The sequence below is a fragment of the Gambusia affinis genome, linkage group LG13 (assembly GCF_019740435.1).
Source record: "Gambusia affinis linkage group LG13, SWU_Gaff_1.0, whole genome shotgun sequence".
NCBI classification, from domain to species: Eukaryota; Metazoa; Chordata; class Actinopteri; order Cyprinodontiformes; family Poeciliidae; genus Gambusia; species Gambusia affinis.
The window spans coordinates 13,233,687-13,259,265 of NC_057880.1; the positions used below are offsets into that span (position 1 = coordinate 13,233,687).

Consider the following 25,579-nt stretch of genomic DNA (forward strand, 5'->3'; position numbering starts at 1 on the left):
GCTCTTTCAGAGACTCCAAAGTTCCTCCATTAAGTCTTTAACATAGTTCTTAGAAACGTACCGAGAAGTAGCTTGCATGATGAGCTCAGCAGATGCACAGTTTCATCAGGCGTTTACTAATTACTGACGCTGCTGGTCTTAAGTAATAGAGAGGGAGAGTCGAGGGGAAATGGTGATCTGTGAGACCGCAGCTCCAACGAAGAGCTGTGTGTGGTAGGCGGAGCTCAGTGAGAGCAAGCGTTTAGGTAACCCATAATGGTTGCCATGGGAGATTAAAGGATTTCTCCAAACATGCATGAAAGAGTCAAGCCAACACTCCAGTTATGTAATTGATGAGGGAATAACATTATAACAAAGTAAAAAAAAATAATCTATTTTACATAATACCCACAAAAAAGTCTCATACATAGATTTAGTAAAAGAGAGTTTAAAAACAAACAAGACACCAGTCAATCATTGGACAACTTTTATTCAAATAAATGTATAGAATTTTAGGTTGTTAATTTAATAAATATGCTTTCCTTTTATTTGTGCAACAATTGTTACTAGTTATGATCCAACAGGCTACAAGCAAATTCACAAAACAGTTTTGTAAATGACTACCATCCCCTGCACTGTTAAGTAAAATGAGTATTTACATCGGTAAGAACTATAAAAATGACAAAAACTTTTTATTCCTCACGAGTGGCTCAGACTGTCTTATCTGTGAAGAAAGGCCTTCAGGTTTCTCCAGGAAAAATAAAAAGATCAGGATAGAGGAAGCTAATCTCAGCACCCTTCTTTATCATTCAAACAGATAACAGCACGCTCAATTTCCGCCATGATGCCCATCGGACTCTCACCACTGTTTGAGAGAGGAGAGGAAGAAAATGTCAGCAGGCAGCTCGAAGCTTCTCGCAGCTCTACAGGAAGTGGATGGAGTGGCATGGAGGCCCCTAAAAGAGGGGTCTCTGCACACTGAGTGTAAGGCTTGTTTAGATTCTCTTGGTTCGCTGCAGAAATATGCTCCAATTAGAGTGGGCTCAGACTCATTTCTTCCCAGTAGATTCAAGTACCGATGAACTATAAAAACAGAGACACCAGCAAGAGTTAGAGAATTACCTTAAAATACCGATCAGGAATTTTGGGACAACAGCAATGACAATCACAGGCAAAACAGCTACAAAAAAAACATAAATAAAATGCACCACACTTTTTCCTTCCACTCAGCTTTCTATGAACTTAGAGACAATATTAAAGGGACAATTCCCTACAATGACCTTTCAAGGCTTGCACACCATGTGGCAGTCTTTACCATAATTATGCAGGCCTATAAAAATAGCTTTTTTATTTGTATTAACAAAAATAAAAATAAAAATCTCTTGCTGTAAGACAATTATCAAAATGAACAGAAAGAAATACCTGTTATACATCAACATATGTGTTTAAAGAATCTCAGTAAATTTTACTGTAAGATAAATTAATTTTCAATGATATTCTATTTATTTAGAGGCAGCTTTAACAAGCAAACATCTGGAGTTTTATCCTTCAAATAGTAAGACGCTACTTTTAAAGTTTTATAGGTTTGTAAAACGTATTACTTAAGTCAGAGATCTGTTTTTCAGAACAAAAAACAAAACCCAACAATCAACCGTTTTGCAAAGATGTGACCCTTGTTCAAGATCCATGTGAGTGACGTATCCGGTGACGTTTTTCCTCCAAAAAACAGAGCTGACCCTTCAGTATCAGGAGTCAGTTCCTGCTTGCAGCAGCATTAACACATTAATAGGAAAAAAAAGCTGACTGAGGTGTTTCAGTTAATTATGGTGATCGGATAAAATAAGGAAAGGCAAATCAAAGAAGAAAAAGCTTCTGAGTAACAAGAAAGTGGGTTAAAATTAAAAGCTATGTGAGTGAACATACCCATGTGTGTGCAAGTCTCTCCTAGCCATCCAGTATGACCTGAATCTCAGATAGTCTGGAACAGCTAGGGGTCCCCATTCTCTGGGCCCTTTGGTACAACTCTGAGTCCCCAAAGTAACGAGCACGATACAGCAAGCCTTCCTCTGAAAGACAGAAACAGCATGTCAAAGGTACAACGCTCTGTCAGCAGTCTAACAAACCAATGTAAACTTAGTATTTAAATATACCGGTAGTCATATTCCATCCATACCAGTTTGGTAAACAGGCTAACCTGGGGAATGTAAAGGACTTACTCTGCTGCTTCTCCTTCCAGCAGTTGTTTCTTAGGTTAGAGATATAGTCTTCTTCTACACTTCTTTCAACAGTCTTCAGGTTATTGCCTGTAAATTCTTCATTGAAACGGTCCCCCACAAAGAAAGGCACCTTTAGGTGTGACGTATGTCTTTTGTGAATATGTCCGGCTGATCTGACAAAAGGAAAACAGGGAAGGTCAGACAGATGTTGAAACACTTTTGGTGTAGCCACAACCCTGCTCCCCACCACACTTACGGACGATAGCTAAGGCTGTACGGAGGCTGCGTGACCATCAACTGGCTGAGAGCAGAAACAACGATGAGAATTAAGATGGGCATGAGCTGGACCAGCAGAGCGAAGCCGCCCTGTTCAAAGAGGAAAAGAGAGGCAGTTTAATGACAAAGGATACAATTATTTAAACCAGATAGTCTGTTACTATGGCATCGCAAATCTAGCTTACATCTCTCTGCTGTTCTCTTCTTTCTTGTCTATTCTGGTGTGCAAAATGCATTCTTCCATTCCTGTAAACATGGACGTTACCTGAGAAGAAAACAAACAAACAAACAAATAAATAAATAAATACATTTGAACTTAATCACGCGACATACTGGCCACCTGTCCATGGTGTACCCTGCCTCTCGCCCCGAATGTTTGCTGGAGATAGGCACCAGCACCCCTCCCAACCCCACTAGGGACAAGGGTGTTAGAAAATGGATGAAAGGATGGATAAACATAATTATCTGACTGACTAACAAATATTCTTTTGAAGAAACCTACAGGTGGGCGAAGCCTTTTATCACGTAGTCTGGTAGGAAGACAGACAGGAGGAGAACGGCATAATTTGATTTATCACTTATTGTGACAGGCTGATTCATGCAGAAAATTGTACCAAATCTCTGAGCTGTAATTATGTTACAAAATATATTAAAAAAAAGTATTGCTTCAAAAAATATTAAAAATAAACAAACAGCAAGTCACATGGTTCTAACTCTCCTCATTCATCCAGAGAATGTTTGATAGTAAAACCTAACAAAGCTCAATAAAAAGATAATGAACACCGACATCATTACACTTTGTACTGAAGAAGCCTCTTACTTTATCCACTCACTAGAAGTCAAGTGACATGTTATATCATACCAGTGACCATATGTGACTTTCTCGGACGTTAATGCTCTACTATGCAAATCGGGAAACAAATAGGAAATTTAGCAGCACTTTAACAAGTTTGCTGCTATTTAACTAAGATCCTGAACTCCACTGACTACAATAGTGGAGTCAGTGGATGCACTGATTTAAACTGACGTGATGATAGGTTTAGACACAGACTTTTTTTCTTTTTTTTTTAAGAATGACACGTATAGTCTCACTCAGTGATGTCAGTAACGCGTTAATTTGTAATGTGTTACTGACGTCGGACCACTTTTTTCAGTAACGAGTAATCTAACGCGTTGCTATTTCAAATCGAGTAGTCAGACTACAGTTACTTATCAAAATCACTGTGCGTTACTATCTTCTTTTGTTATTTACCGTAATCGTATTTCCTCTACTCGTCTTGTCGAGTGACCGACGTCTCTATGCGACAGAAATGTAAACAATGGAGGAAGATTTTGTTGGTGGAAAACTGAACTATTTTCAGTTTCTGTCGCCAAGTCCTTAATTCAGGAGGAGCAATCTGGCGTCTTGCCTTTTTGGGCTCGTTTTTGAACGTGAAGTTGCTCATTTAGGCTTGGAAATAAGCAGAGACTCATAATAAATCCCAGAATTTGTCCGTCATTAAGGTAGTTTTAGTCCGTCTCTCCCTGTCCATTATTTCCCGGATGATTCGTCCCGCTGTGTTTTTGTTAATGTCAAGTTAATGTATTACCTCTGAATGATGTCGAGCTTCGCGTTGCGCTCCAGAAAACGGCAAACAACGAGACCAATATGAACAGCGCAATAAACGTGAAAACAGCCACGAATAAACTTGTCCGTAGTTGCCAATAATTATAATGGAAACTTAACGGCATTATAATTATTAATATTACGATAAGTGTCACAAATCTGTGCAGCCATCTGAGTTGTGGAGCTGCAGGAGGAGATCTGGGCGCTGAGCTTTGAGACCAAACACAGGGCCGTAACGCAGAACCTGGAGGCTGGGGGGATTTGGGGGGGGGGCTGTAAAATCCTTCTTAGAGTTTTCCAGACAACAGTGGACCACACAAATTACTCACGTTTTTATTTTTTTGTACAATCTCCTCTTCAGTTCAACCTTATCAGTGGAGACACATTGTTGATGTTACCATTATAAAATAGCTTACAATTAAGTTTTGGTAAAGCTCAATGCGATTTTGAGCGTTGTTAGCAGCTGCTGAAAGTAACTAAAAAGTTACTTTTAATGTAACTTAGTTACTTTCCAAATCAAGTAGTCAGTAATATAACTAAGTTACTTTTTCAAGGAGTAATCAGTAGTCCAATTAAAGTTACTTTTTCAAAGTAACTATGCCAACACTGGTCTCACTTGATTTGATTTCACTTTGAAATATTTTGTGGAAGAGCATCCAAATACAAAAACAACTTTTTAACTTAAAAACACCTGCTGCTTATTGCGGGGTAGTTTGACTGTGCAGCACAGCCATAACACCTGCACTTGGAGCTGTCATCATATGTCATTAGTGAGTGTAAGCAAGTTCTTATTATATACTGAGAGACATCTAATACCAAACGGATACAATTTTTACGAGGAAGAAACATGTTCAAAACCGTTTTTGGAACTGTTTAGTTGTAATACCCCACCGCCCAAGAACACAATGAATTTAGAAGCAGCCCTGTACATCCCTTGCATGTTTTTAATATAATTTTGCCTCCACTCACTTGTTGGGAAGCCTCCACCAAAGAACATGTTAAAAAGGTCCTCAGGAGAAATGTCTGCTTCAAAATCGTGATGATGTCTGTGTCTGCTTGGTTGTGTTTGCTCCTCCCCATGCCAGGCGTGATTTTTATCTGGGTGAAATTTCAGGGCGAGCTTCCTGTAGGCCTTCTTAAGGTCCTCCTCAGAAGCTGACTTTTCCACTCCCAGAATTTGATAGTAATCTTTACAGCTCTTAATCCTGAGTTAAACACAAAAGTCTCTGTTACGACATGAACAGAATTTACTTTGAAACAAACTAAAGAAAAGAAAGAAAAAGTGCAGGGGTCAGGGACAAAGCACCTCAATTGACCAACTAAGGAGATGGAACCACAAGGAGTGTTGCAACTACTCAGGGATCACACTTCAGCTTCCATTGGAAAATCCCTACTGGGATGTTGCAAAGACGAATTTAGCTGACAGTAAAACCTATGATTCAGGAGGAGCAATCTGGCTGTCTTGACCTGGTCACTGAATAGATAATCTTTGACTTTGCACAGAGTAGAGCTGATTAAGAAAATAAACAAAAACAGTGATTATCATGTTCACAGTTAATTTATAGGTTTTTGTTTGGTGTGAATAGGAGCCAAGTCTCAGCTCAGTGTTAATTTCCATCATCTGATCATCTTATTTAGAAACATTTGAGAAGTTAAGACATTCCACTGCCTAGAGCCAAGGTAACAGATCAGGTTATAACATAGTGTTAAGTTACCGAAATAGATAGGACACGCTCAATATAATTTAGAGTCATCAAACATCTCCTTCTGTTGAATATCTTAACTGAATGAAATTTCGAAAAATGATTAGAGGTCTCTAACTCAGCTATGTCATCCATGTCAAAAAATCAAGTGCTCCGTTTGTGCAGGTTTGTGTCATTAAAATTTTTGTTTGTGCAGCTTTGGTTTCTGAGATATTAAAAATGATTTTTTTAGGTCATCCAGAGTTCACCATCCCCCCATCTTGCTCCAAAACAAACCAAACTGGGCTACTTTGTCAGTTCTCTGTTTGTGCTGTTACGATTTTCCTTTGTGCAGCTTTCGTTTTTGAGATATTAAAAGTTATCATTTTGGCCGATGCTCCAAAACAAATCAAAGTGGACTACTTCATTAGTGCCCCGTGCAGGTTTGTGCTGTTCAAACTACCGCAGCAAAGCTGTTTTCAAGTTGGATATTCGCGCTCTGCGCAGTGAGCAGCGCCCGCCTCAAGATTGATCTGATTTATGAACGCTAATTTCAGCCAGCCGTTCTCTACCGCTCCCTCCTCAAGCACTCGGAGGTTCACTTAGGAACTATCAACAAATTTCCGAACCAAAGACTCGTAGGAAGCAAATGTAAATAGATATCTTGCCTTGTGACCAACTGGCACAAAATTCATGCTGTTACACGAGACCCACTGTTTTCTAGTGAATTTTTAAGTCATACTCAATATTTGGAATAATTTTAATATTAAAAAGTATATATTATTTAAAAATTTTTTTCTTAACAAACCTGCACCAACGGAACGCTGACCACTCAGACTATTTGCTGGATTTTTTTGATGTGGGTGGGGAGTCAGCTTCCCTCAGCTCTCAAAGCTCAGTCCTCCAGTTCTGCAACTGTTAAACACATCCTGAGTCCAAAACAAAAATGTGTCCCAGTACCAACAAACCTTAATTTCATTTCCCTTTGGGATTAAAAGAGTATTTTAGAATTAAAACCACAATTAGGGTCCACTCTGTCCTGTAAATGTCTAAGATTTACTTCTTTTATTTTCTCCCCTCCAGAGGGGGCTTTTGTGGGCTCTAGTGTCCCTTATTTGAAAGTAGGCTGACAGGAAAGGGGGAAGGCGAGGGGGTTAGATATGCGGCAAATGTCGACGGTTCTGGGAATCGAACCCGCGACGGCCGCGTCGAGGACTCAAGGCCTCCAAACGTGGGTCATGCTATCCCCTACGCCACCACAACACACCCACTTCTTCTTTTTTTTTTAAACCACTAAATATACAGACAGATCTTTCTTAAGAAGGATCACAACCATTCACATGTTTCAGAGTAAACTGAAGAACTAAATCATCCCATATTTAAAACTTTTAAAACACAGTAGGTTTAATTTGGGAAACTGTGGCTGAGTGGTGGAGTCTTACAATTGGAAGGTTGGGGATTTGATTCCAGATTCCTCTCATCATATGTCCATGTGCCCCTGGATAGGGAACTTAACCCCAAGACTCCTACTCATTTGCCTATTTGTGTAAAAATGTGTGTGTTTATGTGTGTGTGGGAAAGGGTGAATATGCCTGCAGTGTAAAGCGCATAGAGAGGTCGGTATGAATGGAAAAGGCGCTATATAAATTCTGTCTATTTTTTATTCTACATACATGATTGTGCAATCATTAGTGGGCACTCCTGGTCCTCGAGGGCCAGTGTCCAGCAACTCTTAGATGTCTCCCTGGTCCAACACACCTGAATCCAACAGCTGAATCATCTCCTAAGTGCAGTCAAGTTCTCCAGAGTCCTGCTAATGATCTCATTATTTGACTCAGGTGTGTTGAAGTAGAGATACATCTAAACGTTGCAGGAGACCGGCCTTCAAGGCCTGGAGTTGCCCACCCCTGAATGCTTGTTCGGATGAAAAGGTTTGACCGGAATCACAACTCTTTGGATAAAAATATCGCTACTATACCAGAAAATGGAATTCAGCACTGTAAATCACAAACACGAGAATAAACACTATAAATTTGTCAACATACGTGTTGACATGTGACCAGACCGCTTGTGGTTAAGATAATAACACGCATCAGAAAGAATAATAAATGTGCTCTCACTTTCTGACCGCCTCCAGCTGCTCTGCTGTGTAAGATTTATCGGACTCCGAGGGGCCCTGAGACGCATTAGCTCCGTCTCTCTCGCCGCGGTGTCTCAGGCCGGGTCCACCTCCGTTTACAGCACTGCCGTTCTCGTCTGGAGGCTTCCCATTCTGCGCTAATGACTCCAACAGGTCTGTAAGAGGGCGCACATTACCATGTTGCTGCCGTTTTAAGTTGCTGCCTTTTGAGTTAATCCGCTGCTTTAGAACGCTAACATTTGGCATCGTTACCGTTACAGAGTACTTCAGCACCAGCAGTGAGTAAGTTAAGCTCGATTTAAGGTTACAAACAAGTAAAAATATTAAATAAACAATTGGTGGTAGCTTAAAAAACTACAAGTACCAGTTACGGCCTGTATCTATTAATGACGGCTATGTTAGCATTAGCTTGTTCGGTCTCCCAGCTTTGGCCCTCCACATTAGATAGCATCGCTGGCAAACAGGAGTTTATTCGACTTACTTTTGGCCTTATCTGTCGGAAATAGGCGCTGAGCCTTCTCTAGAAACTTTCTGGCTTTGTCTGGCTGATTATTACCGATCGCATTTAATGCTATTTTAATGCAACGTTCCGCTTCGTCCTTGTTTGAGTCCATCGCGACACAGCGGAAATGTTTACTTGCCCCGGGACGCAAAGAAATGACGTCGACTCACCTTCGGTCTGCCAAAATAGACGTAACAAAACGTTGTTTATTCCATATTCAAGTGTTTTTTTTAGTTAGATAATAAAAATCAGTGAATTAACGCATGAATTAATTTATTGCATTAATAAATAAATATATTTTTAACGAAATTCTAGCTGACACAATATCAAGTGTGATAAAGATATCAAAATAAGTGTTCACAAGTGCTTTAGACTGAGTCATGTTCACCTTGGAGTTAAGGGTAATCAAATTAGCTGCACCACAATTAACTATCAAAACAACTGTTGAAATGTCAATGGAGTTTGTAATGAAAAGTTTTTAAAAAGGATAAAAGGTTTCATCACTGATGCCCGTGTCACGATTTTTTCCCATCTTTTGATATGGTGAATGTGGATATTTTCTATTTCTTGCATTGGTTTACAAGAAACAGATAAATGAAGTTTATGTCAAAACTTGTTTGAAAAAATCTTATATAGGCATGTGCGAATTTTAAAGGAAAAAATACAATTGAAATTCAATTATACATGGGGGTATTTATATTTATTTCTAAAAAATTGTTGATCATAAATTAGAGTTTCTTTAATTTAACAACGTAAGACTATCTTACCAGAAGTAACACGCGCGCTGTTTTCCCTTTTTGCCCATCGTTCACACTCCAGTCCGGTAGGTGGCGTGAAAAGCGCCAAAAGGTGACTTTCAAACAAGAAGTTGCTGTGGATCTGAAGCATGTTTTTCAAGCTTCTAAGAGTCTGATGCAGTTCTTATTGTGAATGTTGTATTTTCAATGTTTCATAGTCTCGCATATTTCTCGGAAACATGTTTTTAACAGCGAAATGCTGCAGGTCAGTCATGGCTGTCAGACCAAATATATTTTATCCGAGGAGATCCTCCGTGCTGTTTTCAACTAGCGTTAGTCCGGCTGACGAAGGGAGAGCCGGGTCGGGGTCACAGAAACGAAGGCGAAGACGGCAGAAGAAAGCGGCCTGGACCGACGACCTGTCCTGGGAGGAGAGGCTGGCCGATGCGGTCACTCCTCTCTGGAGGCTGAGCTATGAGGAACAGCTGGAGCTCAAGCAGAACAATCATCGGAGGATCCTGTCTGAACTCTCAGGATCTCTTTCACCTGATCTCAGGTCAGGTTTACCAGCACCTGCCTCAGATAAAATCAACTTCCCTGTCCTGCCTGTTCTGCCCTCCCCAGTCAGGGATGGCTACCGCAACAAATCCACGTTTTCAGTCAACAGAGGAGTGGATGGGAATCCTAAAACAGTTGGATTTTACCTAGGGACGGCAAGTCGGGGAAACATTGTCTGTGTGAACGGAGATCACCTGCTCAACATGCCGGAGAAGCACACACTAGTAGCCAGATGTTACCAGGACTTCATCCGCCAATCCTCTCTGGAGCCCTGCCTGCTGTTCCACACCGGGGGTCACTGGAGAGAGGTCACAGTGAGGACCAATGCGCAGGGACACACCATGGCTATAGTGTATTTCCACCCACAGATGATGACCGCAGAGGAAGTGGCTGTTCATAAGGCTGAGCTGGTGGAGTATTTCTCGAGGGGCCCTGGGTCAGCCTGTCAGCTAGACTCCCTGTTCTTCCAGGAAAGCACCATGACTCGCTGCACGCATGAGGAATCCCCCTACCAGCTGCTGCACGGTCAGCCATATTTGTATGAGGAGGTGAGATATTCTGGATTTACCCAGAATCTGGAAGTTTACTGCTCAAACTCTGCAGTTCCTTTCAGAAGTATTCATAACCCTTGAACTTTCCACATGTTTGCATGTTTGCAACACCCAACTAAAACATGTTTCAATGGGAGTTTATATAAGTTTCACATAATGGTGAAGTGATAGGAAAACAACTCCTGGTCAAACTGTTACAGAGAAGGAAATACTTGAGAAAATCACTAAATAGGTTTTCCTGAGCAGTCTGGATATGGTCATAATGCAGTATACTCACATTTTCTTATCCCTTAAAACTTAAATATGTACAGTAATTTTTTTAACTTTGTCATTTTGCAAAGTTGTACAAAATGCTCAAGGCACAAAATTAAATATGTTTTTTTAATAAATTAAATACAAGATGATTGTGGTTCAACCATAAATGGACATAATATCATCTTATCATGACATCAGCATCCTTACTAGATAATTTGTCATGTGTCTATACTGCATAACCAGTTACACACTGGTGGACTTTAAACTGGGCAATAAATCCATTATAAAATTTTATTGAGGGAACTTTTCAAAATTCAACAATGAGTGCTGCTAACAATGGCTACTTAAGACTCTACGTTTAGATTGCAGGTCAGTTTTCAACTCAAAGGTTCTCTTATACTTATTAAACACTGAAGAGAAAGTATTTCCGATCTGATGTGGATCTGGTCTTGTGTGATTTTTGCAGGTCCTGGACTTCAAGTTCCGCATATCCGCCGATGCTTTCTTCCAGGTGAACCAGGCAGCTGCTCAGGTGCTGTATAACACGGTCAGAGACCTGTGTGTCCCAGGAGCAGCACAATCAAAAACAGGAAGTACTCTGCTCGACGTATGCTGTGGCACAGGCGCCATCGGCATTATCTCTTCTCCCAGAGTGGACAGGGTTATCGGTGTTGAGATCATAGAGCAGGCGGTGAGAGATGCCGCACACAACGCCGCTCTCAATAACGTAGAAAACTGTGAGTTTCACCCTGGTAAAGCAGAGGTGGTACTTCCTGCTCTCATGTCTCAGTTGAACTCTGCACCCGGAGCCCTCACCGCCGTGGTGAATCCGTCTCGAGCGGGCCTCCATCCCAAAGTAGTCAGAGCGCTGAGAAACCAAGCGGCTATCCGCAGACTGGTCTATGTGTCCTGTAAGCCGGACGGAGAGGCGATGAGGAACTTCAAGGAGCTTTGCTGTGCTCCTAATAAAGAAAAGAAGCTCACAGGAGACGCTTTTTCTCCCACTCTGGCTGTCCCTGTGGACATGTTCCCACATACTCTTCATTGTGAACTGGTGCTTCTGTTTGAGAGGTAGCGGGTGCCATTTTTTTGTACTTCCTCTCTTAACTAGCCTGACTGGAGCTGATTAATGGTAGATTACGGCAGATTAATTTATTGTTACATTATTTTAATATGTATGTTTTCAGAACTCTGTGGTGATATAAAGATGCTTTAAATTTTGTTTTTAAATGAAGACATTATCCTGTTTGCTCATTGATTTGGTTTTATTGCATATGTAAGCAAAGACAAGTACAGTGGATTTTCTTCTTTTTATTTCCAGCCCGAGCTTCAAAACTGGCAGATATCGGATAAAAATGAACATATTGTTTAGGTTTTTCATCTCACATTTGTGATATAACTTTAAATATTAATATTCATATTGTCTCAGCTAATATTCAGGCTAAAAACATGTGAGTTTTTATCCTTGATTTAAAGGAATTTGGTGTTTCAGTTGTTTAGCAGTTTTCTGGAAGTTTGTTCCAGAATTGTGGTTAGTAGAAACTGAATGCTGCTTCTCCATACTTGTTTATGCTCATGCAACCGACAGTAATGCTGTTAATAAATCTTAAAGCTGATATAGCTCTTAAGGTCTTGTTTTTCTTTAGCCTCACTAATGCAGCATTGGCAGCAAATTTGTAATAAAGGGAATAAAATGGCATTAAACCCTGATTCAGTCTGCTTCAGACAGGCAGTACCCACATTTATACAATAGAGGGTGCCATTACCTGTTGTCCAGATTCTTTCAGTCACAAGACTGGCATAAATCATCCGATTCATGATAATGAGCTCATCCCACTTACTCCAGTTCACTTAAGGTCAGAAAACAAGTAGTAGGGCAAAACGTGTTCTCCAGAGGATACCTTCGTTTATCTGAGGTCATGTTTCTGAACTAAAGTTGCCTTGTTTTGCTGGATGAACTTTTTCAGTATCTGTATATGGAAAAAGGTCACGGAAAGGGACTTTCGGATGTTTGTATAAGCACTGGTAGAGTAAAGGTTCAGAATAAGTCAAGTCCTAGAGAACCTTTGTAAGGTTTAGCATTTAACAATGTATTTCTTTGCAATTTTTAAAGTTGCATCATGGAAGGTAATGTGTATTTTTTTAAAAATATTTTTTGGTTGTATGGTTTACACAAACTATTTTAAGTTCAACTGGAAGGTAAACCGAATGGAACCAAAATAACACGTTTTCCACATTCTCCATGTATCCCAGCAAAACTTTTCTGAACTTTATATTGGGGGTTGGGGGGCGAGCCAAATTGATCTGTGAATAGGGATAAATTGCACAGGTATAATGTCGTGCAACAGAACTCACTGCTAGATGACATCATGGTGTGAAATGGAAGACCTTTGTATGCAACCTCTTGCAATGATTAATCCTGACAACATCAGATTGAGATGCTCGAGAAGATTGGGTAAGAGCTCCAGGTTATATAAAGATTTAGATGGAGGTAAAAAAAACAAGTTAAACATTGGCGAAGCAAACAGCCAATAGAATGCTCATATTTCTTCAGCGGGATGTTGCTTTTAAACCACCTCAGGGCAGGAGAAGAGTTGCATCTCTTACTGTTGCCTACATCTGACCTGGTGGAAGAAGAACAAACGGTAAGAAGTTTCTCCAATCGCAGTCATGCTAACAGCAATTTCCATTGTTTTAGTAATTACTCTGAAATGTGTATCTTCTCAAAGAACTTGAGTCACTCTGAATGTTTGTTTTCTCTGTTGCTCATTATTGTCCAGCCTTTCTGGAAAGAAAAAAAGGTAAAACATTGGGGCAGAAGACGTTTGTCAGAATCTGTTATTGCTGTGGCATATTCTCACCCTGAAAATGTTGGGGAAATCTTAAATATTAATTTAAGATTAATATTTAATCTTAAATTAATATTTAATTTCTTAATCTTAAATTAATATTTAATTTAAGATTAAGTATTAATCTCAAATTAAATATTTAATTTAAGAGTTATCATCAGTATGTTTCTCAACATTAAGTGTTTTTTTGTGTGAAGATCTCTTTAACTAATATTAAATCAGATGTTATTGGTTAACACTTACTAGTGGGAGAGTTTTCTAGATGCTAACGGATTTTAGTTTATTTTAGGCTTTTATGCTTTTTTTTAAACGTCAATTTTTTTTCAGGTTTTTCAATATTTACTCCCTGTACCGTCACGTCATAACAGATAACTTCATACATGGACTAATTTGTGTTTATTCCATTTATAGACTGCTTTAGTTTTCACATTTATCTAATGTGAATTCCAATGGAAATGTTAAAAGAATATTTACTGGGGAAAAACATGGACATGTACAGTGCTTGTTTTTCGTTTTGTGTTGATCTTAAGGAAAACATCCTGTTTAAAAAAGATAGATGCCTGTTGATCTCCTTAAGGCAAGAACAAAACGACAAAGTTTTAAATGGTCAAGCCATAAATTTCTATTTCCCCCTTGAATAAATGTGACCCACTTCTTATTAGCCACTCTTCTGTATGGGAAAACAAGAGAACATAACATTCAAGTAACAGGTGGGAGGATGGTCTACATCATTTTTACACATTTTTGTTTGATGTGCCAATAAATATAAATAATATATTTCCTGAGTTGACAGATAACTAGAGCCAAAAATTACAAAAAAACATAAGAAAAGAGTCAAGAAATCTTCATGAATCATAATTTTAAAAAAAACATAGCAACACTGGCAAAAATGACATAAAAATCTACTTGTAAGCGATGGACAAGTCATTTATAATAATCAGGCGGAAAAAACATTGACTGCAAAAAGAACGTTCCTGTTGACGGCTGGTAGTCCAGCTGCAGCTGCCCGCTGTGGGCGCTGCAGGAGTACATGAGCACAGCTGCCAGCCGCCGTACTTTCCTCTCTGTCTGTCCGCATCACGCTGCGCAGCGCATCAGACGGAATAACACCGTCCCCTTGTTCTGTTCGCGCTGTGCTTCCCCGCTGCAGAAACATGACCGAAACCAGGACTCGTCGCGCCGACAAGCAGCAGAACGGAGATGCCATGGCGGAAACGTCGACCGTGGACGATGTTTTCGATGACACCTACAGAGAAAAAGAGGGGAAGAAGCCGCCCAGGATCCTGGTGTGGAGAAACATCATCCTGATGGGCTTGCTGCATATCGGAGCGCTTTATGGACTGGTTCTATTCCCTTCCGCATCGTGGTTAACTCTTGGATGGAGTGAGTATTTGTTGATTTCTGTCTGAATAGCATGCGCTGATGCTGTGTGAGCACTGCGAACCACAGAGCATACTGCCTGAGGGGATCAAGCCTGTGGGAATAATGGAGAATGAGTCACTCTGGCCTAATTTTAACGAGAGGGCCTGTGTGAAGGTTTTCAACCCACTGATGGTTTATATATCAGTGGGTATATAAACCCACTGATATATAGTGGGTTTATATACCCACTATATATCAGAGCAGGTGATAGAAATTGGCATCCGATGCAGGACATTAAGTGAAAAAGGAATAAAGGTTGCAAATGATTAGAACCATACTCTCTCCTGTCTTAAATTAATTTTAATAAATAATATCTATACGGAAGACTGTGGTTGGATGACTAGAGATAGATCTTTAATATTTTGACTGAATTTTGGCTTGGTGCATAGACTAAACTGAATCATTGTAAATTTTTGGAAGCCTATCCAAAAACATTCAGGATACATTTTGGGCCGCTTGTAGGTGGACTCTCCTTCGCTTGAGCCTGTACCCTTTTTGCATTACTCAGTTGTGAGTCACAGTTTTCCTGAGGATAACTTTCATTTGTAGCATGCCTCTGAATCAGCAATAGATCTTCAGAACAATACATACTGACATCTGTGTGTCTGACAGATGAATTTAGCATGCTATCAATTAAATGTAGGTCTGGACTTTGACTGGGGCGTTCCAGAACGTATGATAAATGTTACTTGATCTAAACCAGTTTATTGTCGATCTGACTGTGTGTGGGGTCGAGGTCCTGCTGGAAGGTGCGCTACTATCCCAGCCTAAAGTGTTTTTCTGCAGCCTGTAACTTTTTTCCCCCTGGTTTTTAAACATATTATATTCAACTCTGGAAAGTTTCCCTATCCCTTGTGAAGAAGCATCGACATAGCACTGCTAGTGGGGATTGTATGTTTCCTTCCTTTGTAGCATACACCCATGACCATGAAGCAGCACTGACCACACACTCACACATCCATGACTGACCAACCAATGGTATTTGAACCATTGATTTGGATGAATTTTGTTCAGTTTTCAGCACACTGGCCTGCAAAACAATTTTCCAATATGCTTGAGACTGTGATACATTTCAGATAAATCTGTATATTTGTGGCTTTGGGGTGAAGATGCCAAATCTGCATCTAATTTTCTTCCTCACTTGAGCCCGCGTTGTAATATTTTCTGTTTTTTTCACAGCTAAAAAAATATTTCAGACAAAAGTTTCTCAAGGTTGGCATAAGACAATTCATACAGGGTACACAGAATGATTGAAAAATCTTCACTGCACAAACCTTAAAGATTCCCTTCACATTTTCTATAGCAGTCCAATCCCCATGCTTCTGGAATGTCTCGAATTAGAAATATTTTAATTTCTGTCGTCCAAACAGTTTGCTGATTAATGTGTGACCTATATATGTGGACTGTTGTGGCGTGACTCAAGTCCCCCTACAATCTCTACTCTGTTTCTACTCTGGCTCTGCATATTTATTTATTTTTCTGGCTTTTTCAGGCTTAGCTGCATATTATTTCACAGGAAAAGACAACGCACAATCACTTCCACTCAAGACATCCCATTGTGAGGCTCATGGCACTGCCGCAGAATGCTTGTTGTCAGTCAGCCCCCAGATCTCAGATCCTGGCTAGTCCTGTCTAGGCCTCACAGAGACATGCATTCACCAGTTTTCCAACAGCCAAAGTGTGAGGGCTGACCTGCACACTCCCAATGTTTCTCTAAAGAAGCAGAGGGTTATGAAAAAGAACATGGTAGCCTAGTGAGTCAGGTCTCATGGGTGTAAAATTCATCTCAGTGTAGTGCAGACAGTTTCCCTGTAAGATACCTCTCTCTTTCTTCCAGCTGCCGTGTGCTACATGATAAGTGCTCTTGGTGTGACTGCTGGTGCCCACAGATTGTGGAGCCACAGGTCCTATAAGGCTTCTTTTCCCCTGCGAGTCTTCCTCGCTCTTGGCAACTCCATGGCATTTCAGGTAAAACACGCAAACATGTAAACACAGAACATTCAACTGTAGTTGCAAGTCTTTGCAAAATCCTTTTTTTTGTTGTTTTATTTTTACCTCTTTAACCTTTTCACATTTGCCAAGTTACAACTTCAGTGTATTTGATTGGAACAATGTGTGATAGAGCAAAACAGCAAAACACACAAGAAGATAATTGTGAAGAGTCAAATTTCTCTTGATCTAGAGCAGGGGTGTCAAACTCCAGTCCTCAAGGGCCGCTGTCCTGCAACTTAGATGTGCTTCTGCTGCGCCACACCTGAATAGAATAATTAGGTCATTAGCAAGGCTCTGGAGAGCTTATCTACACAAGGAGGAGGTGATTAAGCCATTACATGCCAGTGTTTTGTACCTGTGGCACATCTAAAAACTGCAGGACACCGGCCCTTGAGGACTGGAGTTTGACATCTGTGATCTAGAGACTGACTATTTTTTTCAAAAAAAGCTCAAGGTATATCAAAGAAGATATGGATAAGTCTTTCTCAGATTCTCAAGTGGTTGTAAGTTTGAACTTTGAATCAACCATTCCAGGAGCCGGCTGTGCTTTTGCACTAAAACATCTCATTGACTATTTTTAGTTTTTCCTCCCTGCTGGAAGTTGAACCTCGACCTTTTGCTGCTCCTAACAGGTTTTGTTCCACAATTGGTCTGTTTTTAGCTACATTAATATTCCCATCAACTCTGCTGTATTTCATTGCCTGCACCACTGTTTTTCATGGTGAGGGAGCTTTTTTTTCCAACAAAGTCACATTTTTATCCCATATACCAATTTGCATGTAGGCCAAACAGGTTTGTTCTTTTCTGTCCAAAACATCCATATCTTTGCTGTGTCTCATACATGGCTTGTATGCAAACCTTTCACAGGGCTACTTGTAACTTTTGTTCAACACTGTATTCATCTCGCCACTCCATTAAGGCCTACTTTATGGAGTGCACAACTAAGACCGTCCTGTCAACAGTTTTTCAATTTCTTCAGCTTTTCCAGAGTTAAAATGATTAATGCACTGCTTGCACTGCCTACCTATTAAGGTGGACAGCCATATCTTGGTGGGTTTGTATGTTTGTTACATGTTTGACAGTTTGAACAGTTTTCTGCTCCAGACTCCTTTTCTTCATCAGTGATCTCTCTGTGCTCCTTGGTTTTTTAAAAAGTGATTTTCATAGTCGCTTTATTTTTCTCAATGTAAAGAATGACATATATGAGTGGGCCAGGGACCACCGTGTCCACCACAAGTACTCAGAGACAGACGCAGACCCTCACAACGCCAAGCGGGGCTTCTTCTTCTCCCATGTCGGTTGGCTGCTGGTTCGCAAACATCCCGATGTCATCGAAAAGGGACAGAAACTGGAGCTGGGAGACCTGAGGGCAGACAGAGTGGTGATGTTCCAGAGAAGGTGAGGAAAAATTCAACTGTTGTGTTGCGACATGCAGCCCCCTGCCAGCAGGAGCCAATACTTGGCAATGCTTTTAATTCACTACAACCATTAGCGATGAAGATGTATTGTACATTTATGCAATGCAGCATGGGTTACGAATGATGCTGTAATTCATGTGACAACTCTTTGTCTGGCTAAAGTGACCAATGTGATAATAGTGTGACTATGACAACATTGTTTCCACTGACTGGACATTTGTCCTCATCCTTGGTCAGTTGGAAGCAATCCCAGAATTTCAGTAGTTTTTCAGGGATAGCATAGTAGAATAAATGCTGCTCCAGCCACTGTCTTGGGTGGCTCTTATACTGTGGACTAGTCTTGCAGTAGATACTTTTGTGGGCATTTAACCTTTTTCTGCTCTTATGATACTTATTAGCTTCACATTGTTCCAGATTTGCAATTTTCCCTCTGCTTATGTTGACACTTTGTGACTTTTGACATGATCTCTTTGCTCTCCTTTAGGCACTACAAGCTGTCTGTCGTGCTGCTCTGCTTCCTTGTCCCCACGTTGGTGCCCTGGTACTTCTGGGGCGAATCCTTGGCTGTGGCTTATTTTGTTCCTGGACTTCTGAGATACACTCTGGTTCTCAACGCAAGCTGGCTGGTGAACAGCGCTGCACACATGTGGGGCAACAGACCATATGACAAGACCATAAATCCAAGGGAAAATCTAATTGTGGCCATTAGTGCCATAGGTGAGCATTCATTAATTATTTTTAGCTTTTCAGTAATGATGTTGTGTCATGATGCGGCTGAAGGTTAGCACTCTTAGGCTGTCTTTCAAAGTCACCCAGGCTGGGGCTCTGCCAAAAGCGTTTGCATATTGTCATTTGTAAAAGCAGAAGTCTGCTACGTTTTTCTTTTTAGCTGTAGCTGAACCAACTATTGAGCTCAAATGTGCAGGAATCTTCCTAGATAATTTATTAATAGAAAGACTTAAACCCCTTTTCAATTGAAAAGTTCTTTGTATCACGATTTTTTGACTCTTGAGATATTTACATTTGAAGGAAAGACGCTGTCAATGGGGAATTTTCAATAGTGAATCTACATTTGAAAAAGAAAAGCATGAAGATGTTTCAGTAGTCCAATCAGAGACTAAACCTCAATCCGAGTGAAATGCTGTGATGTGACCTTTTCAGTGTTGTGCAGAAACAAAAGTTAGGCCTCAATGAACTGAACCAACAGACAAAATTCCTCCACAACAATGTGAAAGACCAATAAAGTCAGCAGTTTTTGCTGCTAAGAGTGGTTCTGCAAGCTAGTTAGTGGATTTTGACACAGCTCTTCCATTTTGTCCTCATCTGTCCTTATCAATATCACCAGTGGATTGGGCTATGCATTTCTGTACATTTGACGTTTGTAAAACTTGGTAAAGACCAGATTATTTTTTTATTTTGTCCTAATATGTAAAGACCTTGGATTTGAATGGGGTATATTTTTATTTTAGTTTTTCTTAAAAATAAGTGCTAGAAGATCCTGCATCACGACAAACTAAAGTGAGCATAATCTGATGATAAAGGATAAAGGACGGCAGAAGCACTAATTGGAGTATTTATATGCCGATGTGTAACTGTGAGATTATTAACCACAAAAGTATTTTCACCAAGTCATCAAAGTGACCATCTGACTTCACATTTATCTCTCATCACTCTTGAGGAATCTTGGCTCGGAGGGTCACAAATTACCTCTGAGATACCGTAGTCTAAATCTGATGTAATATGTAAAATTAGATTTGGGAGGCTTGTGACCGTCGTTATAAAACAATTCACTGCTTTTGGCTTTCCGGATTCTAGCTTAACTCTCTGAATCGCTTCAAATCATATGTCACATGGTGCGTTTTACCCTTTTTATTATTTTATTTTCTTACAAATAAATTACATTGAGAAATGCATTTTCATTCTTGTTCACCCCATTTTAACCTAAATTGTTTGCTAACAGACAATGATTCATGCAACAAATTAGCTGAACATATCAAATAGACTCGAGAGACAATAGACCATTATAAACAGGAAAATCTATCCTCTGATGTTTTTAAAATCCTTCAGTTGGATTAAGCTGCCCAGCTTCAGGTCATTTTTTTAAAGTTTCTTGCTGGTGGAAGAGGCTTTGTACAAAAAGGCCTTTTACCAAGTTCTTCACTGACTGAAAGATCTGTGGGGAATGTACATCCTTTAGTACAGGAAACTGGATAGAGTGGCAATAAACCAATTAGCAGAATAACGGCCCATTCTGAAACCTCTGGCATCAAATTTAATGGTCTACAGCATTAAAATATTGAGCTATTATATGATATCACTTGTGTTTTCTCCCAGGCGAGGGTTTCCACAACTACCATCACACATTTCCCTTTGACTACGCTACGAGCGAGTTCGGCTGCAAGATCAACATCACCACCGCCTTCATCAACCTCATGTGCTTCTTGGGTCTGGCCAAAGACCGCAAGAGGGTTTCCAGAGACATGATCGGCGCTCGCATTCAGCGAACAGGTGATAGCAGCTACAGAAGTGGCTGAGGACGTGCTACAAACTCCCAGAGTGAGCCGACACAACGGACCAAGACAGAACGTAGCAACAAGTGCACCAGCAATTTCACTGGTGCGATGGCAATTACCATGCTTCTCTGTGAGACTAATATCGGCTTCAAAGAGTTGTTTCTATTAAAAGTTGTGAACCTCTTTTAAGTTTTGCAGTGTCTTCACCAAATGTTTTTTGCAACTAGTAGAGATTTGATTACATGTGCAAAACAGCTTTTTAATTATAATTTAAAGTGTCATTAAGAGAATGGATGTATTATTTTGTTTTTGGACCAGATGAAAAACGACAAAAATATATAAATATAAAATGTGTGTAAGTTATGTCTAGAGGCAGTAATTAATTACTGAATGTTTTTCTGCCCATTATATTTCTACATTTACTTGCTGGTTATTAATTGTCTTTGGCACTTTGGAAGCTTTATTAAAACCTTTATGGTTTCTCTGCAAACAAGAGTGAAGTCACTTTGCTTTAAGTCAGTGGTGCTTTGGTGCGCCTGAGAAGATGTGGATTTTTAGCCTCTCCCCCCCCAAATTTGCTTTTGGTGATTTAGTCTGACTAACCAATAGGCTGGCATGTTAAAACTTAAAGTCAGCTCAGTCATGCCTCCATTTGGTTGTTGCTTACTGTGGCCATAGAGGAAGACCACTCCAAAGTACCATGTGGGGATACTTTGACATCCGTAGTGTCAGTTTTTCTTCTCATTGAGGAATAAGTTATCTGACATGACTCATTTTTGCTCTCAGTTTGATAAAAAGCCACATCAGACTACATATTTAACTCTGCCGTGAGAAGTGGACCTTTCTCTTACATTAGCATCTTTCAGCTATTAATGTTCTCCATCTCAGTAAAATATTCCATTGAGACATGGATGAGATGATTTATTCTTTTTTCTCATATTTTAGAGTATGGAAATGTTTGGCCCAAATGCCTTATGATGGTTGTGCACCTTCTTAAAGGTCATAGTGAATTATACAAATAAAGCAAGACTAATTATTAGACGTTTGGTTTCTTTAAGCTTTTATTCCACAATTATAGCCCCTGTCAGCCTTGTTTGTTTAAAGTGATAGACAATGAGTAATTAAAATAATCTCTTTAAACTTTTCTTTCACCAAACAAGAATTTGCCTGAGAAACAAAGAAAACTTTTTATGACATTTTTGAAAGTACCATTGTAATATTTGTCAAATTTTCTCTATAACAAAGCAACACTTGTATTGTGTTGGGAAATGGCACTTTTATTTCAAATGAATGTTTTGTATCTACTGTATGTAAGATAAATAAACCAAACTTTTATGCAACAAAATTGTACTTGTTTTACTCCAAAGTGTGCATGTAAAGGACCTGGATTCCTGCATGATGGAGATGACAGCAGAAGCTCAAACGTGAGACGAAAGGGCGGCACAAGTGAGGAAGTGTGTGTGAGCACCGGGACGCCACCCTCACACACACACATATAAGCATGGGCATACAAAAAAAAAGCATCCTATCACCTGACCCACATGAGCGTCATGCACATGGCCACAAAAGTAGCAAAAGTTTTCCTTTCACCTACATTGATGCACACAGTTATGTCTAGACAAGAAAAGCTGTTGGTTCAATATAAACAGGGGAAAAAAAACATAGAAAAAGTTGAATAATTATAATGAAGATTAAAAAAACCCAAAACTAATTCAAGTGTTCAATTGTCCATAAATTAAGGTAACCATTTCTCAGTGTGGGAGGTGAAGGAGTTTGAATCTACTTGTCACCTTGCATCAGCTCTGTTTGTGTACTCTCCGGCACCAAATCCTCTCTAGTTCTTGGTATTTAAGCCTGATTTGCTCAGAGGTGGGCAGAGGTGGAAGATAATTCCCTGGCTGGGGTCAGCAAAGAGGCTTTGGGGTTTGCTATCAAGACTGTCCAAACATCTGAAGAATTTTTAATCTTGCTCCATTTGTTTTGGGACTTTATGGCAAGTGGGCAGTACTGCACAGTGCATCCTTCCTATGGTGTGAGAAAGCAACCCAGTCTGTCTGCTTTTCGCAACAGTTTGGTCTGCCCCTTTGTGTTTGTGTCACTGTAAACAGCAGCCATCAGCCTGAGTCTCGTCCAAATCCACTGTAAGTGGAGTCGCCACTGCTGACCTCTGTCACCCAGACAGTGACATCAACCCCTCCGCTCATTGGCTGCTGAATGTCATCCCACTCTTTTCATGCCATGCAATACCACTGGCTATTCCCTCAGGCAGACAGTTTCAGAGGGATACTGGTGAACTTGTGTAAGAAAGCTTGCCAGCTAATACCAGTCGATGTCTATCTTGGAGAGGACTCTAACTCACAGCAGAATTTAAACTGCAGTTTTACAAAACAGCTGTAAAATAGAGTCCTGATACTACTATTACTACCACTAATAATAATATACAGTACAGACCAAAAGTTTGGACACACCTTCTAATTGAATTCTATTAGAAGGTGTGTCCAAACTTTTGGTCTGTACTCTATATCACTGCTTCCTTAAAGAAGGCCCTGAGTTTAAATTCTGGTGTAAGACTTTTCTACATGGAGTTTTAATCTTCTCCCTGTTTGTGCATGGGCTCTCTCTGGCTTCCTCCCACAATCCAAAAACATGACTGTTGGGTCATGTTTTTGGCTATTGGTCTGTATAAATTGTCCTTTGATGCGAGTGTGTGCATTGTTGTCTGTCCTGTGTGTCTCTATGTTGCCATGCGATTGACTGGCAACCTGTCCGGCATGTACCCTGCCTGTTTCCCAGTAACCTCTGGAAATAGGCACCGGCTCCCCTTATGACCCTGCAAGCCCAAGCATGTTTAGATAATGGATGGAAGTGTACACTATTATTATTGTTCCATTCATCCACCAGGTGTACCCTGCAGGGGTTTGAGCGGGGCTGGTGCCTATCTCCAGTGGTCATCAAGCAAACATTAGGGTACGCCGTGGACAGGTCAACAGTCCATCACAGGGCAAATAAGAACAATTATAATCGAAGTCATGTTGTTAATAATTCTAATTATTTATTCAATAGAGGGGGAAAAAACATATATTTTTTACATTTTTGCCAAAAACACTGGTGCCAAAGTTAGTGCCATCCCTAAGAATTCACATAGAATAAGTGTGTCTTCTTAAATTATGCAGAATAGTCTGTAAACTTTTACTGGTAACATCTTCTCTTTTCCCAGAGTGTAAATGTGATGTGACACAGAGGCGTTTTGTTTTATCAATCAATCAATCAAACTTTATTTGTATAGCACATTTCAGCAGCAAGGCATTTCAAAGTGCTTTACATCAAATCAAACACAAAATACAATGTTCAAGGTCAGTGAATTCAAAATTTTTAAACATCTGGAACTGTAGGAGAGAAGACCAGGATTCACGTTTAATAAGAATCAAATATTCTTACTTGTTTATTGTTTGTTTTCTTTTTTTGTGTCACTTATGTTAAAGTACTAATATGAGACTACACTCTGTAAGTAAGATGCAGAACTGAAAAATAATAAAAAATAAAGCTTTATCCAAGAAAATAGATTTTTGATATGGAAATTGCTTGTATTGATTTAATATTAAGGTGAAACTAATGTTGATTTTCAAGAGATAATTTGTTGGCTATTCTTCCAGTTCACTATCTATAATGGTTCATCACCCCTTCAGATATTTGTGTGCGTAAAAATTGAAAGAACGTGTGCAAAAATAATAACAACAACAATAAGGAAAACACATGGAACCATCCGGGAATGAACTGGTCTATTGGTGACTGCAAATAACATTCTAACATTAAAAATGGTTCATTGAACATCTTGTTTCTTCGTTCTGCTGCATCGCCATGTTTTCCATAAACTTTGTTCCTTAGTACACTCACCTTCCCTTTGAAGTAGCTACTGCCTTAGCATCTAAAACACAGGTGTCAAACTCCAGTCCTCAAGGGCCGGTGTCCTGCAGTTTTTAGATGTGCCACAGGTACAAAACACTGGCATGTAATGGCTTAATTACCTCCTCCTTGGGTGTAGATAAGCTCTCCAGAGCCTTTTTAATGACCTAATTATTCTATTCAGGTGTGGCGCAGCAGAAGCACATCTAAAAGTTGCAGGACAGCGGCCCTTGAGGACTGGAGTTTGACACCTCTAAAACATGTCTTCTGTAACTGTCAGGCAGCTGAGAGGATCCTTGACCTTTGACTATTTTAATACACATTCCTAATACATGTCTTTTTGCCATTTGAGAAATTTGACAGGTAACTTTTAGAAATTATTTATAAGGGTTTTTTCTTTTCAACAAAGACCGCAGGGGTCTTTCTTATTTTCTCTCATCTTGCTGATCGTCTCTCTTTAAACTTTAATCCACAAACATCACCTAGAAATCCCCCATCACCACCTTCCAAATAACCTTTTTCTCTCCCTCTTTCTCTGTCTCTCTCTGTCTAATCCTAATTTGCACACAAGAAGTTTGCAAAAGGCCAGCCTGAGCCGAAAGGAAAGAGACCTTAGGGTCAGACGAGGTTATTGGGGAATAACCCTTCATCCAGTCAGGAAAGGATCGTCTGGATTAGCGCTGGAAGTGGTTCCATATCTGATCATAGGTCGGACTTCGCTCAGTTCTACTTCACTTTTTACGAGAGCGCTCAAAAGAGGCGCTTTAATACTACATTTGAATAAACTTTATTTAAAAAAAAAATAAGACTAAAACACTCTCAATACAGGTTTAATTACAAAAGAGTAAAAATTTTGTATTACTATGTATTTGTCTTTATAAACCGCTTGCTTGTCTCATGGCAGGACGCAAGAAACCACCCACTCAGGTGCTGTCTGACGCGTAAATATGCGGAAATACTGTTCTGTAGTTTATTGAATA

At 39.9% G+C, this 25,579-nt stretch overlaps 3 protein-coding genes across 4 annotated transcripts; 2 read left to right on the forward strand and 1 right to left on the reverse strand.

The window, feature by feature from the left end:
- Window positions 1-451: 451 nt before the first annotated feature.
- Window positions 452-9,586, reverse strand: dnajb12a (DnaJ heat shock protein family (Hsp40) member B12a). 2 transcript variants are annotated; one of them, XM_044137418.1, is made up of 8 exons: window positions 9,169-9,586; window positions 7,880-8,054; window positions 5,047-5,282; window positions 2,657-2,736; window positions 2,452-2,561; window positions 2,196-2,368; window positions 1,903-2,045; window positions 452-1,062 (listed from the first exon to the last, which is right to left on the reverse strand). In XM_044137418.1, exons 1-7 carry the CDS (start codon window positions 9,287-9,289, stop codon window positions 1,924-1,926), a joined length of 1,017 nt encoding a protein of 338 aa, XP_043993353.1. In that variant the 5' UTR covers window positions 9,290-9,586; the 3' UTR covers window positions 452-1,062; window positions 1,903-1,923. The 2 variants fall into 2 exon arrangements, with proteins under 2 accessions (XP_043993353.1, XP_043993352.1); XM_044137417.1 differs by lacking the exon at window positions 9,169-9,586 and adding an exon at window positions 8,381-8,580.
- trmt2b (tRNA methyltransferase 2 homolog B) lies at window positions 9,240-11,869 on the forward strand. The gene is made up of 2 exons (XM_044137415.1): window positions 9,240-10,244; window positions 10,969-11,869. Exons 1-2 carry the CDS (start codon window positions 9,378-9,380, stop codon window positions 11,575-11,577), a joined length of 1,476 nt encoding a protein of 491 aa, XP_043993350.1. The 5' UTR covers window positions 9,240-9,377; the 3' UTR covers window positions 11,578-11,869.
- A 1,131-nt stretch (window positions 11,870-13,000) lies between these two features.
- On the forward strand, window positions 13,001-22,036 carry scdb (stearoyl-CoA desaturase b). The gene is made up of 6 exons (XM_044137419.1): window positions 13,001-13,147; window positions 14,502-14,734; window positions 16,611-16,741; window positions 17,958-18,163; window positions 18,668-18,900; window positions 20,518-22,036. Exons 2-6 carry the CDS (start codon window positions 14,506-14,508, stop codon window positions 20,715-20,717), a joined length of 999 nt encoding a protein of 332 aa, XP_043993354.1. The 5' UTR covers window positions 13,001-13,147; window positions 14,502-14,505; the 3' UTR covers window positions 20,718-22,036.
- The last annotated feature ends 3,543 nt before the right edge of the window (window positions 22,037-25,579 follow it).